The 15006-nt window shown below is 56.6% G+C and overlaps 1 protein-coding gene across 2 annotated transcripts in view; it reads right to left on the reverse strand.

The window, feature by feature from the left end:
- Positions 1-1162: 1162 nt before the first annotated feature.
- Positions 1163-15006, reverse strand: part of SH3RF3 (SH3 domain containing ring finger 3) — a 159638-nt gene continuing 145794 nt past the window's right edge. Inside the window, exons 9-11 of one of the 2 annotated variants that reach the window (XR_327239.4) lie at positions 8182-8510; positions 5438-5518; positions 2331-2459 (exon numbers count right to left, since the gene is read on the reverse strand). Coding sequence is in view for 1 of the 2 variants with exons in the window: in XM_006054830.4 (XP_006054892.2) it covers positions 2291-2459; positions 8182-8510 (498 nt within the window). In the remaining variant the exon portion in view is untranslated. Of the gene's footprint in view, positions 2460-5437; positions 5519-8181; positions 8511-15006 lie in introns of both variants that reach the window. The other variant, XM_006054830.4, reaches the window with a different exon arrangement.

The following is a 15006-nucleotide window of genomic DNA, read 5'->3' on the forward strand; positions in this document are numbered from 1 at the left end:
CTTTTGAATTGTGGTGTTGGAGAAGACTCTTGAGTCTTGAGAATCCCTTGGACTGCAAGGAGATCCAACCAGTCAGTCCATCCTAAAGGAAATCAATCCTGAATATTCATTGGAAGGAGTGATGCTGAAGCTGAAACTCCAATACTTTGACCACCTTATTGGAAGAACTGACACATTGGAAAAGACCCTGATGCTGGGAAAGATTGAAGGCAGGAGGAGAAGGGGACGACAGAGGATAAGATGGTTGGATGGTATCACCAACTTGATGGACATGAGTTTGAGCAAGCTCCAGGGGTTGGTGAAGGACAGGGAAGCCTGGTGTGCTGCAGTCCATGGGGTCACAAAGAGTTGGACACAACTGAGCGACTGAACTGAACTGAACTCCATTGCCCATCTGGCCAAGTAACTTTGGTCCGGTTTCCTGGAGAGGTGTGTGGAGGCTTCATCATGGCAATGCAGCCCTCCCCTCCCCATCCCCAAGTTCACTCCATTCCTATAGAAGAGAGAAATAGCTCTTGGGGCTAAGCTCCCCTCCAGCTCCAGTGATGTGAAAGTCAGAGGTTCTGGGCAGTAGTCTAGGCCAAGAGAGAAGCTCCTGGGCCATGGGCAGTCCTCCACCTGCTACTGGTGACAAGCCCCCTTTTGGAAATCGGCAGCCTCTTGACACCCCTCCTGCTGGTGGGTGTCAGGCACCCCTCACCTGGTGATCCAGGACATGTCTCCTTGGCCCAGACACCTGAGGCAGGGCCATGAGTGTGCTCATCTGGAGGCTGATTCCAGGTACCCCTAGCCCACAGGACCTGCATGACTCCTGGCATGAAGGCTTCCCACAAGCAAGGGAGGGGCATCACCTATAGAAAGCCATTCTGCCCTTCCAGGCAGGCAAGACCCTGCAGGGCACCTAGAGACGCCCACGCCCACCCAAGCGCAGCTCTGCTGGCCCAGCAGTGGACTCCTTCCTGTGCCGGGTGTGGCTGTCTGGTACCCCCATACCCTCAGCGCCATACCACCCTACCACACAGACAGGTTCCCCACTCCGAGGCTCTTGGCAGTGGCAGGGCTGTGCGCCCACAGGCAGTGGAGGGGATGTGGGGGTCTTCTAGCAGCTTAGCCCCCACCCAGCCCAGCCCCACCTGACTGCTCCCCCAACCAGAAACCAGACTTCTCCACGTTCAGTTTTATTTAAAGACTCGGAATCACAGGCATCGTGGTTTGTCATCAGTTCGTTCTTCCAAAATCACACACATCTGTGTCTAACAGAAACAACGGGTGCGTGTGTGTGACTGTGCAAAGTGCCAAGCATTTCCCATCCAGAGCCCGCATTCAACGCATGGCTGCCACCCCTGACTCTGCTCCTGTGGCCCTTTGGTGGCCCTGGTTAGCCCCATGTCTCTGGTCTCGAGACCAAGGTTTGCACTGAGAACAGAGTAGTTATCCATTTAAAGGAAACTTGGTGAAACCTCCACAAGGTGGCAAATCTGAACTGTGGTGACCACCGCACGTTTTGACAGTGAAAGAAAGCCTTAGGTGTGGTCTCCTCTCTACAGTGACAGGAGGGCCTCTTGGCCTGGGGTCCCCCCTCCTGTTCCTTCATTGCCAGCCCTGTCAGAACATCTCCAGATGCATCAGGGCCACTGGAAGGGCTAAAGAGACAGGCTTTTCCTAACTCCCGCCAACGCCAAGGCCCCTCTAGCCCTAGGAGGACCGAGGCTGTGAACATCAGGCTCCCCAGGCTCACAGGGTGCCTGCAGAAGTTCTGCCCATTTGCTGTCTCCCCAGAGATCTTTTCAACCAAGTCCTACTAGTTTTACAAAAAGGCAGCACCAGATGTATGAAAAATAGGCAGTGTACGACCTGTTAGAGATTTATAAAGTCTAACAGCTTTGCAGTAAAAAGGTGTAAGAAAGAAGCACGAGAGCAGGACCGTGGTAGCAAGGCGAGAAGCACTGTGTACGCCTCGCCCGCGGGAGCCGAGCGCTGCCTCAGGGACCTGGCCGATAATGACCTGGGCCAGGGCACCCTGCTAAGGGTCCCGGTGGTGGTGCCTGAGGTATAGATGGGGTGAGGGGCAATCCAGACCCAAGTGAAGCCCGGAGCCGCCTTGAGAACGCTCTCCAAATGCGCTGGGCCCGTGCTCCCTGTCAGCCCCATGAGTAGAGGGCAAGAAGGGTCCTGGGAGCAAACCACCCCACAGTGTGTGGGTCCTGCTGCCTGCCTGGAAGGACTGGGGCCTCTGGTGGCTGCTCCCCTGGGGTCCCTGCACCTCTGTCCCTGGGGGGCAGGCACAGCCTCAGAAGCTCTCCACAAAGCTGCCGGGGAAGAGGCCGGTGCGGCCGTTCCTCTGCAGGGTCCCCTTGTACCAGCCGTCCTCACGTTTCTTGTGCACGAAGACCACATCCCCCTCCTTCAGCTCGATCTCTGCCTCGCTCTGGGGTGGGTATGAGACCACCACGCGGTACCTGGGGAAACAGACACCGGGGTGAGCGAGCAGCCCACCGTCTCCAGGGTTCCAGGGCCTCCCGCCCCTGTTTTTGGACTAACGTGCCATAAAATCCACCTGGGTCTCTGCTGTGGGAGCTTCTGCCTGCTGAATGCCTGGTCTCTGATCAGGAACAGACACACAGGCCTCAGCAGGTGGCCCCCCTCCCCCCCGAGGGCTCCCCACATCTGAGACAGCCATGCCTGGCCAAGGGCACAGGGTGGGTCTACACTCCACACCTGCCCGGAAAGCCTCAAGGAGGCGGCTCTGAGGACCAGCCTTCTAAAGCACCCCCAGGATGAGGGCAGATGGCTGTGACCCGGCCTCCCTGCCATCCAGCCCAGCAGAGCTGCTGCTCCGCACCCCTCCAGCTGGGGGCCCCACAGGCATCCCACTGGTGTCCCACTGGCCCTGTGCCCACTGCCCTTCTGGGGGTAATGACCAGGCAGGGGGCTGAGGACTCTGTGCACACCCCACTCTGGGTGATCTGGTGGCCAGCACAGCACCTGTTCTCACTGGCTGCAAACCGCAGACACCACGGGCTGGGTATGTGGGCTCAGTGAAGTCTCCATGATGGACCTGCCAAGCACTGGGCCTCGCCATGCTCCTCATCTCTCCCCACCCCACCCCCACCCCAGCCCACCATCCACACCACCCTCCTGGACTAGCACCACATGGCTCAGACGAGAAGCACGCTGGGAAGAGGACCTGTGCTTCCATCTGTCCCCACTCCCTCCAGACCCACCTCAGCCCCACGGCTCCACCTCCCAGCTCAGCTCCGCCCACTGGTCTGGCCCACAGGTGACCCGGACAGGGACCTCCTGCTCCCGGGCTCAGTCTGGCCCACACCCCTGCCGTGGGCAGCGGCAGAGAAGGAGGCTGGGCTGGGGAGAGCCATTCTCAGCCAGGCCACCCTCTGTTCTCCCAGCTCCGCGAGTCGCACAAACCCCCAGGTGTCCTCCCTGGGCCAGAGGTGTAGACTGTGACACCCTTTCTCTCCAGTTACCCCCTGCCCCCATGCTCTCAGAGCTCTGGGCCCTCCCTCCCCTCTCTCTCAGGAGGGCTGCCCACCCCCTCCTCCCTTCCTGGCTGGGGAAGGGGAGAGATTCCTGACCGTGCCCTGGGCCCTGCCTCCCCATCAGCCACAGCCACACCAAGGGCCCCTGAAGGAGTCTGGCAGCTGGGGGTCCCCAGGGTCCTTAAGGGGTTTTGTCCACAGAGCCTCTGACTTGGTATTTCCTGGACCTGGAGGAATCAGGATGTAATAAAGCAAGAGGTCCCAGGTCAGCTCTTCTAGAAGTGAGGCCCACAGACTGGGCACCTTGGGCCCACTGGATGAGATTCTGGGGGGAGTGGACCAGGGAACAAGTTTCCTCAGGATCTTCCCGCAGATGTCTAAGGACCAGGATGCCGAATGAAAACATTAAGGCCGACTTCATCCTCCTTCAACCAGCTGCACACAGCCTGGGGGCCAGCCTGTCTGGCTGGAGTTGGTGCGACGCTCAGGCAGAGAAAACCCAGTTCCCAGCCTGCTCCAGGAGGTGGAAGCAGGGGCAGAGAGAAAAGGGGTCTCTGGGCTGGCTGCGCTGGTGAGCAGGCCCTGGTGCTGAGAGAGCAGGCTGGCCTAGCTCCCCAGGTGCCTGCAGTGTGCAGGCTGGGACCAGTTTCCACCTTGGTCCCCTTCAGGGTGAGGAAAGGGTGACAGCTCCTCCCAACCTGGCATATCTGTGAGCAGCTGCCTGCCAGCCACTCCCTGGAGGAGGACGGGTGGCTGCTGGAACACAGCAGCACCTGTGAGGTCAGCCAACACCATGCAGATAGCGTCTCCTACCCCTAGCACCCAGGCTGTGTGACCATCAGGACCGCTGCCTCCCCCATGGCTTCCAGCTACCACCGCCTTCTCTGCAGACACCTGCCACTCCCTCCCAACCCCCCAAGGAAAGAACAACGGTAAGATCATTTCTCACAAGTTTTAGCTTTTGCCTCAACTGCCAGATGTGAAACAAGCAACTTTAAAAATGTAATTAAAAATTAATTTGGTGCTTCTGAGCAATCCCGTGATTTAAAGAGCCCGGATGGATGACGTGGACCAACTGTCTATGAGACAAGCATTCGAGATTCCATCCCGATCCTTCCAAGACGCTGAAGGGCCAAGAGAATGGACAAGGCAGCAGCTCGCGGCACAGTCCTGGTGTCGTGCGTCAGACACACACAGCGAGCCTGCAGACTAGGCTCAGGAACCACTTGACTGCTGCAGGTGCCATTGCCTGGCATGTGGGGTGGGGGGCATCTTCTGTGTCACATGAGGGGCCCTGGTGAGGACAAGGGGTCCCAGGTAGGGACTGAGGTCATCACAGAGGTGTCCTGCAGGACCTTGGAAATACGTATATACGCTGGACACCACACTTAAAGGTCTACATGGGCCTGGGGTCCCTGCAGCGTCTGACAGATTCCCACAGACAGCACGTAACAATGTACACATCTGGCAGTTCTGAAAGCCTGATGTTTGTCACAACCTCACGCGGACACAGTTGAGGGTCTTGGGGAGACTGTGTCCCCTCCCCTTTTCCTGCCTCTAGAAGCTGCCAGAATTCCTGAGGAGCATTTCTGTTCTTCCTCCGACTCAAAGCCAGCACAGCAAGCTCAACTCCTTGTCTGCCTGCGAGGACTCCTGTGGTCACACAGGCACGCCTGGGTCTGGATGACCTCTCCACTTTAGGGTCAGCTGCTCGGTCCATCTGCCATCCTATCCTTGGTGTGGGGATTAGGGCAGAGATGTCTTTGGGAGCCATTATTCCACTATCATGACCCACAAGAGATCAAAGCAAGAAACTTCTAAATCCCAACAGAGCTCGACAGCTGACAGGCCAGAGGGAGGACATACCACCTATGCATGTGAACATGAAGGACTGTCAATCAAAGGGGGGAGACCACCACCCCCACCATGATCTCACTCACTGTCATGTACATGATGTCACACGACACTGTCACACACGTCATCTTTTGTGTTGTTATGGTTGTCCTTGCCCTTGGTGTTCACTGGGAGAAGAGGGCAACAGAGGATGAGACAATTGGATGACATCACTGACTCAATGGACACGAGTTTGAGCAAACATTGGAGATAGAGAAGGACAGAGGAGCATGGCTTGCTGTAGTCCATGGGGCTGCAAAGAGTTGGACATGACTTAGTAACTGAACAACAAATTTGTTGGTCCTTTCCTGGGTACTAATTCTGCTGCTTTGCAAATATAATAACCCCCAGGCACCATCGTCATCATGTTGTGTGTGGGGACTGGGACTCAAACAGCAAAGGCACTCATTTGGGTGACATGGCTGTTGAGCGGTGGACAGTGGTGCACAGGGGCAGGATGGGGAGGGAGTGCAGGCCGGAGCTCAGCCGACCCCAGCAGGACAGCCGGACAAGAGCTTTCCTGATCCAAGCAATGTCCAGAAACGCAACTCCCTGTGCACTGCCCAGAGGCTGGGGTGCTGCAGACCACCCAAGGCTAGGTTCCTGGGAAGGGCAGTACCCTGGTTCCTAAGGCCTCCTCCTGAGAGCCTGGCCAGCCTGGGGGGTGCTCCCCATGGTTCCTCCACACACACCTGGGCAGTCTCCCTCGATAGTACCCTCAACCTAAAGATCCTTCCTCTGAGATCACTATCAGAAACGGCTTGCACACAGGCGGCACCAGACAGGCCAGCGGCAGCACCCCTCATCCACACGTTGGGAGTGTGGCCTGAGGCCAGGTGAGCTGCCCCAGCCTGAAGGTGACGTTGCTGTCATCACGTCCGTGGCTCCAGCCTGTTGGGGGCCATGACGTGGCGTCCTGAGGGCTGTGCAGGGCTGTGCGGGGCGAGGGCCGTGCTAGGCAGTGCTGGTCACTAACGAGCTGTGCAGGGTGCTGGGCAGGAGGGCGTCGGGGCCCCAGGGATGACATGCAGATTAGCCGGGACTGTGGGCAAATGGGAGGAATTCCCTGAATTTTCTAGTTACTCAGAGACCCCCGAGATTTTTTACAGCAGGGTCTTTTAAGCCCCGCGTGGAGTCTGGAGGTTGAGAGAGGTGAGAAGAAAAGAATTCAGAGGAGATGGCAGCTTCAGCACCTGCAGAGCCTGTCACCCTGACTGGAGATGCTCCAGGAGCCCAGCCGTGGGCCTTGGAGAAGGGCCAAATCCCTGCAGAGACCATAGCAGCTGGGCTGGTCTCATGTAAGAAGGAAGGCTCTGATGTGGGACAGCGGCCCCAAGGTGGAGGGAAGTGGAGGAAGAAAGGCAGGTGTGTGGTGTGTGAGGTTGAGTGTGGCGTGTGTGTGTGTGGTGTCTGTATTGTGTCTGGTGTACATGGTGTGTGTGTGGCGTCTGTATTGTGTCTGATGTACATGGTGTGTGTGTGGCGTCTGTATTGTGTCTGGTGTACATGGTTGTGTGGTGTATATATTGTGTTTGACGTACATGGTGTGTGTGTGGCGTCTGTATTATGTCTGATGTACACGGTGTGTGTGTGGTGTCTGTATTGTGTCTGGTGTTCATGGTGTGTGTGTGGCGTCTGTATTGTGTCTGGTGTACATGGTGTGTGTGTGGTGTCTGTATTGTGTCTGGTGTACATGGTGTGTGTGTGGTGTCTGTATTGTGTCTGGTGTACATGGTTGTGTGGTGTATATATTGTGTTTGACGTACATGGTGTGTGTGTGGCGTCTGTATTGTGTCTGATGTACATGGTGTGTGTGTGGTGTCTGTATTGTGTCTGGTGTACATGGTGTGTGTGTGGCGTCTGTATTGTGTCTGGTGTACATGGTGTGTGTGTGGCGTCTGTATTATGTCTGATGTACACGGTGTGTGTGTGGTATCTGTATTGTGTCTGGTGTACATGGTGTGTGTGTGGCGTCTGTATTGTGTCTGATGTACATGGTGTGTGTGTGTGGTGTCTGCATTGTGCCTGATGTACATGGTTGTGTGGTGTACATATTGTGTCTGACGTACATGGTGTCTATGGGGTACATGGTGTGTGAGGTGTGTCTCAGGCCACATGGAAGAGCTGGCATTCGTCAGTGTGGTCGAGTGGGGGAAGGATTCTGACAGACACCAAGACTATATTCTCAAGGGACCCCCCTCCTTTTACCATTCAGGCAGCTCTCAGAGGAGGAGGCGCTCAGAAAGGAAAGTACTTCCTCCCAGCAGGCCCCCAGCCTGTCTGAAGCTCTCTAAGGACCAATGACTCAAATGGGGCTGCTCACCAAGAGGACGCTGACCTCTGGCCCTTCCACCTGATGCCTTGGTGAACTCAGTTCCCAGATCCAGAAACTCTGGGCTGAACTCTATGAAATCGCTGGCTTTGGTGAAAAACAGATGAATACGGGCCATGTCATATGGTTTAACCCTGAGCCAATCTGGGGTGAGGGGCCAGGCTTCCAGAAGAGTTGCCCGGAGTGGGATCACTCCAGGTTCCCGTGGGGCTGGGGGCGCAGCTCATCTCTTCGCGCTCTGAACACCTCAGTTCCATCAGATTTTCCTTGTAAATCCAAACTCGGGTTGCAGATGGACTCAGAATGTGAGACCTGCTCCTGTTTTATCCGAGTCTCTGGGACAGTGAGGGACACCAGGCAGGTTCACTCCCCAGGAATCCCATCGTCCCTTTCCCCAAAGTGGCTCCAGACCTCAGAGACCACTGCACCCAGGCCTGGAAGCACACAGCTCCCCGTTACCTCTCTCTGGGAAGTGGCTTGGGCTCAGGGCGGACAGCGATTGTGGAGAAGGCGGCCGGTCGGGTGGGTGACGGGAAGCTCAGATCCAAGGAGCCTGCCTTCCTGTGCAGTGGCTCCATCCCCAAGGCGCCCTGCATCTCGCCTTCGATGGGACAGGACCCAGCCCTGCCGTGGATGGACAGCAAGGACACTTCGGGCCCCACCGCGCCCTGGAGAGAGGCGTCCACTGCTTGGGGGTCATGGGTGGGAGAGGTGGATGGCGGAGAGCGCGACTTCCTCCTGGTGGATGCACCGGCCAGCAGCTTCAGCAGCCCACTCTTTCTGTCTTTCTAGAGACACACAAAACGAAGTTGGGTAAGTGCTTCTAGCGAGCGGTGTGGCCCTGTCAGGAGACTCTGGTCCTGGTCAAGTAAAGCTACCTAGAGGAGGACAATGAAGATGGAAAGCTTTCCCATCTCGCTTCCTTCCTTTCCTGAGATGTGGAAGACATGCCAGCACAGACCTAGACCTGGAGGTGCCAACCTGACAACCCCCTCCTCAGGACCGCCCCCCGCCCCAGACTCCTGCTCTCAGGACCGTCTCTCAGGAACCCTGACCTCAGGACCCCCATCTCAGGACCACATCCCAGCCTGGAAACATCACCAGCTGAGGGCACCATGGGTCTCCTGCAGCGGGAGCGGGTGGTTATTCCACATTAGTACCGAGTATCCCACACACCTTCAGTTGGAGGCCCTGACAGCACTGTTTGTGGTTGTACCACACGGGGAGCCAGGTTCCATGTGTGTCACATATGTGTGTGCATGTATGAGTGAGGGTGTGTGGAGGAGGAAGATGTGTACACGCAGAGGTGCTTCCATGGAAATGTGCTGGCCTTGGTGTCCAGTTTTGCAGCTCTCCTGGAACTGACTGTTCTGACGTTGCATGAGGACTAGCTAGTTGGCAAGGGGTGTGGTGTGAAACAGGTGGCACTCTGAGTCTGACACAGAGCCCTTGGTCGGAAATGGCCACCACAGCGTCTGATTGGGTCATGGGGCTGGTTGGACCCCACAGTGGCCCAATGGGGACTCTTTTTTCCACCCAAGCTGTTGGGGAGTCAGTGGTGCTGAAATTGCCATAAAGCACACTTAGCAGGGGTGTGTGCCTCAAGGTAAGTCTATAACACTTTAGTATGAACAAATCTGAAGTTTTTCTCTACTCCCAGCACTGGTACTGATGGAAAGGATTGGAGCTGATGTCCTGAATGCACACCACGGCTGGCATGGGCAAGCCCCAGCCTGGAGGGGAGCAGGCATGGGGGAAATGTGGCACAGGGCAACCTTGATTAGTATCCACCGAGATGAGCGTGGGACACATTCAGGAGAGCTTTGGTCAGTTAGCCACCAGGGGGCGCTATGCAGCTGGCTCGGAGGCTTTGCCACCCTTCAAGTAGCCACGTTCCTGAGGCCACCATGCAGAGGAAGGGACTCCCAGGATGACAGCCTCCTAACTGAAACCAGCAGGGGGAGGGCACCGGCTCAGGTGCACAGAGGGTCCTTGGCGCTCACTTGGGGGCTCTGGAAAGGGAGACAGGCTGGCAACAGACCCCCAAACACTGCGGGGTCTCTGGCAGAAACCCACTGGATATCAAGTGGTCAAGTGGGATCTGGAGATGAAAACTTTAAAAGTAATCTAACAGTATATGTGTGTGCCTGTGTGAATGTCCGAGCCTCTGCGTGAATGTCTGTGCCTATTTGTGAATGTGTGTGCTTATGTGTGACTGTATCAGTATGTGTATGTATGTATGTGTATGCAGGTATATGGGCATACGTGTGTATGTACGCACGTGTATGCATGTGTGTCTGTGTGCATGTGTGTGCACGCACAGGTGAATAAAATTAAGATCCATGTGATGGGTCCCCAGGCCTGCCAGTGGCCCCGTGGTGCCATCCACGACAGAAGGAGGTTCACATCACTGGCTCAGCCTGTACCCCATGGGGCTGAGGGCTGACTGCCCTTCCTGCTGCTCTGCTGGGCCAGCCAGGTTCTCAGAGCACAGGGACTGAATTCTGGACACTCACCAACAAACTCTGGTGGGGCCACTGGACCACATGGGCACCAGGGCAGGGACAGAGGCTCCAGGCATGAGCTGGGTTGTTGGTGGCATCATAGCCAGAGAGTCCTGCTGGGTGAGTTAGCCAGGACCTGCATGCCCAGTGGGGAGGGGCCTGCATGAGACCAGCCAGCGACCAGGGGGAGGGTCCCTCAATCCCCGGTGAGATCTGACTGTGCCCATTGCTAGGTCTCACCCAGCTCAGAGCTCTGGCTGCTGCTCCATATAAAATCAAGGCGAAGGAGACACAGTTAGGACAGGCCCAGGGCAAGTGGGCAAGGCCTCTTGGAGGTTTCTTGGCAAAGCCACAGCCTTCCCAGTAGAGCAGGTCACCAGGCCTACCAGTAGGGCTGCCAGCCCTGTGTCGGGCTCCCACCACCTGCACCTGCCAACTGGGTGGCAAGGGCCACCGTAGGAGTAGGAGCTCAGTGGGCACGGCAGCCATGCCAGGCACAGCAGGCAAAGGGACAGGCGGAGCCAGGCTGTCGAGGTCCACACCTGGGTCAGCACATCAGAGAAGAGCCCAGGGGAACATTAGAAAGACAAACACGCATGCACTCACACACACTGCACACACACAACCTGAGATAAAGCCGTAGCCTACTAGCAAAGAATCACCTGGAAACCAGTATTATAAAAGAGATATACATTCATTACAGGAGAACCGCAAAACATCTTAAAAATAAGAAAATGATAGCTTCTGTCCCTAGAGGGTTTGTTCCTTAGAACGTTAATGCAAAAACTTGGCCAAAGGAAAAAGAAATTTAAAGCTTAAATGAAGAACTGCTGCCAATTAAAAGTCAGTTAAAATTATGGAAAATTATCTCTGATATTAAAAGTCAAAGAGAACAGAATTTGATTTATAAAATGTGACATTAATTTTTTTAGGGAATCAATTCATTTAATTAAACGAAGTAGACCTGAGTGCCACATCTTCCTCATTAATCCACGGGGTTAGATGGCCCCACTTCTCTCACACAGATTTACCCTGGCTTCTGTTCACAGGACATTTAAAGCTGCTGGTGGGCACACACTGGATGCTGGGCAGGTGTGGTGGGCAGCACTGATATGGACATGGTTTGGTCTGCAAGGCTCAGCCCCGACCCCCTAGGAAAACCTCAACCTGCAGGACCAAACGCACTTGTGGGTAGGGCAGGCTCTTCCCACCACCTCCGAGCACAGGGCACAGACAGAGCCACACACGTGCACTCTGCCAGGTGCCCAAAAGGACATTTCCATGAGCTGAGACAGGAGTTCAGGGTCATTGATCAAGGGTCATGGACCATGTTCCGATTGAGTCCACCCTCAGTGGCCTGGGGGCATCGCTGCCATTGGGGAAGCGCAGATCTAGTCCCCCAGATGGCTGATGTTGGCTCAGGAGAGCAGGTGCAGGAGGGGCTCGGTGATAATTCATTTTATTACACATTTTGATATTTTCTGACTTATTATGTCAAATGTTGTTTCTTCTTAATTTGAGAGGAAACATAATGAAAGCAAAACTTGTAAAAGTTGCTCTGCACGCAGGATTCTAGACATGATGTACTGGAGAGAACTTCTGTTGTTCCGTGGATGGGAAGGGAGGTGGTTTTGGAGGAGTGGGGTTGGGGTGGCCTGAAAGCTGGGCTGGTTGCCAGCCAACTGGGCAGGTCCAGGTGAGAAGCCAGGAGGTGGGGAGGGGGGAGCATGGGGCCTGTGAGAAGAGCAACACGGTGGATGGCTCCTCGGGGGCCTGGTTGAGAGGCTGGAGTCGCTTGGTGGACACTGGGCGGTGCTGGAGGCAGGGGCAGTGGGATTGGAGGGGAGCTGGCAGTCTGGATGCAGGATCCCAGCCACTCTCTGACCCCAACACTGCCTGTTCCATAACTGCTGGAGCAGGATGAGCGAGGGTGGGGGAGTTTGCTCTCCCTTCACCCTCAAGGCGTTACTGCCTTGCACCTCAGGGCCTTACTCAGTGTTTGCTGACCCACCGGGTCTCCAGCCAGTGTCCTGAGCACAATCATACGGCCAGGGCTGACCCGGCCCAAACCTGCCTCAGGTTCTGGAGCTCCTGGGACCGAACCCCACCTTCTCCTGCCAGCCTTGGGCCTCCCCCACACATGGCCCCCAGCACTGCAGGTAACCACACACTGCAACAGCGTCCTGCGTACCCCGCTGTTCCAGAGATACCCCATGTTCAGTGAGGGCCATGGCGTGATATGGACCAGCTAGCAGCCTCCATAGCAGGAAACCTGGGTGCTATGTTGAGCTCTAGCTCAGCAGGTCTGGGTGGGGGGCTGGGTTACCTCCCTGTGCCCCCTGGTCCATCAGACGAGCAAGTGCTGACATCTCCCACTCCTCACCGTCACAGCCTCCCAGGGCCAGGACTGGGTGGCCCGAACCCCTGGGGTGTCAGCACCCTGTGAGGGCCCTGAACTCGGGATTGGACCCTGGTGGTCCCACCTCTGCTGTGTAGCCCATGACGCTGTCATTGCACCAGGTGGTGTCACAAAGGCCAGCACAGGGAAGGAGGCACCGTGGCCAGGGCTCCGCGAAGGCAGGAGGCCTGTGCACATGCACCTGCCCCAAGGGCCCCAGGGTGCAAAGCCAGGCTGGGGCCCAACATGAGAGGGTGAGGGCAAGGGCCATGCCACCTGGCACTCCTCCCAGCGGGTGCCCCTGGGCCTCGTTTCCTCACCTGTGAAGTGGGGGTGACGACAGTCCCTGCTCCTGAGAGCTGCCTGGGGACCAGATGAAATAAGACATGCCAGACATTTGCCTGCTGTCCCCACCACCCTCTCGTCACCATGGTTACCACAGCCGGCTGGAGACTTCTTTCTGAGGCCACCAGTCCACCCAGTGACACACGGGTGTCTCTCCACGGCTGCATCTCACTCTCTGGGCATGGAAATGCCACGCTCAGCCAGAGGAACAGTGCCAGGACCTCGTCTCTTCGACAGCAGTCCTCACAGGATGCGAGTGTTGACGCTGTGCTTCCCACAGGCTGTGGTGACATGTGTGGCGGAGGGGGGCCCTTCCCTGTGCTGAGCTGCAGGGGCTGTGAGCAGAGCCAGAACAGGAAGGAGAAGGCCTGAATGAATTTCCCCAACAGGATTGTCACCTGCTGGGCTGTGAAGGGCCTCACGGCTCTGAACAGAGGTGCTTCCTGGGTTCTCTGAAGCCCATGGACTTGCCAGGTTGGGTGCAGGTAGCTTCTCAAAGCAGGTCACACCCTTCACCAGGGATAAGAGGCTATGGTTTAATTCAGCTGAGAAACGACGAGATGAAAGGCGGTGGCCGTGAAGCTCTGACCGGCTGCCCCACGTCCTACGAGGCGAGGCCCCCTGGCTGACAGCACAGGACTGCTCGGGTGTTAGGCTCCCGGCGTCTGCCCGTCCCTCCCCTAAAGCAGCCCGAGGCAGATGCTGGCGACGGCCTTCTGCACCCAGGGCTACTCTTGCATCCCAATCACCCCCACCCTTGGTTCTGCAACCTGAGGGCTGACGTGACCAGCTTGGAGCAGCTCTGGGAAGCTGGGGGCTGACGACTCCATTGCATGAGTCTCCCCAGGGGATGAGGAGATGGAGACAGAATGACCCAGAAGCCCTTGGAGAGCCATGGAGAGGGACTCGGGGAGGGGTGCTGCCCTCCCTGGTGCCAAAATGGGCCAGCTGGGTGGGCCCTGGGAGGGTCACAGGGTTCTTCAGTCACGAGTGAGGGCAGGGCCTCATGGGTTGGAACTGAGGTACTTCCTGGGCTCTGGGAAGTCCTGCAATTTCCAGGCTGTGTCCCCACTCTGAATGGCCAGGGGCCCCGCACCCACTACCCCAAGGAGCGGCTGGGAGTCTGGCAACCATGGGTTGACTAGTACATATTCTAGGCAGCCAAGCCCCCCTGGACCTGTGTCTCTGAACACCCGCAGGCTCTGAAAACTGCCATCCTGCCAGCCTCACTTTATTCATCCCAAGTGGGAGCCACACCCCAAATCTAAGGTGATGAGTTCAAACAGAGGCAAAGAAGGTTCCTCTAGAAATCCAGGGGCTCCCCACCCAGGACCGCATCTCCCACATCTCTGTGGACTGACCCGAGCAAGCGGGCTGCTCCAGGGGGTGGGACGCAGCACCCCCAGGAGAAGGGCGGCTGTGCTGGTGGGATTGGGCCGCACAGACGGTGGTTAGGAGTGAGGGGACTGTGTGTGCTGCCCCAAGTCCCATCTCTCTGGCATGTGAAGTGAAAGTGAAAGTTGTTCAGTCATGTTCGACTCTTTGTGACCCCGTGGACTATACAGTCTGTGGAATTCTCCAGGCCAGAATACTGGAGTGGGTAGCCGTTCCCTTCCCCAGGGGATCTTCCCAACCCAGGGACTGAACTCAGATCTCCCACACTGCAGGCAGATTCTTTACCATCTAAGCTACCAGGGAACGGAGAAGGCAATGGCACCCCACTCTAGTACTCTTGCCTGGAAAACCCCATGGATGAAGGAGCCTGGTAGGCTGCAGTCCATGGGATCGCTGAGGGTCGGACACGACTGAGCAACTTCACTTTCACTTTTCACTTTCATGCATTGGAGAAGGAAATGGCAACCCACTCCAGTGTTCTTGCCTGGAGAATCCCAGGGATGGGGGAGCCTGGTGGGCTGCCGTCTGTGGGGTCGCACAGAGTCAGATGCGACTGAAGTGACTTAGCAGCTACCAGGGAAGCCCTTTTATGATTTTATATATATATAAAATACCATAAGCTGTTTATGATTCTTTTTAAGA

Source organism: Bubalus bubalis, chromosome 12, assembly GCF_019923935.1.
Source record: "Bubalus bubalis isolate 160015118507 breed Murrah chromosome 12, NDDB_SH_1, whole genome shotgun sequence".
Lineage (NCBI taxonomy): Eukaryota > Metazoa > Chordata > Mammalia > Artiodactyla > Bovidae > Bubalus > Bubalus bubalis.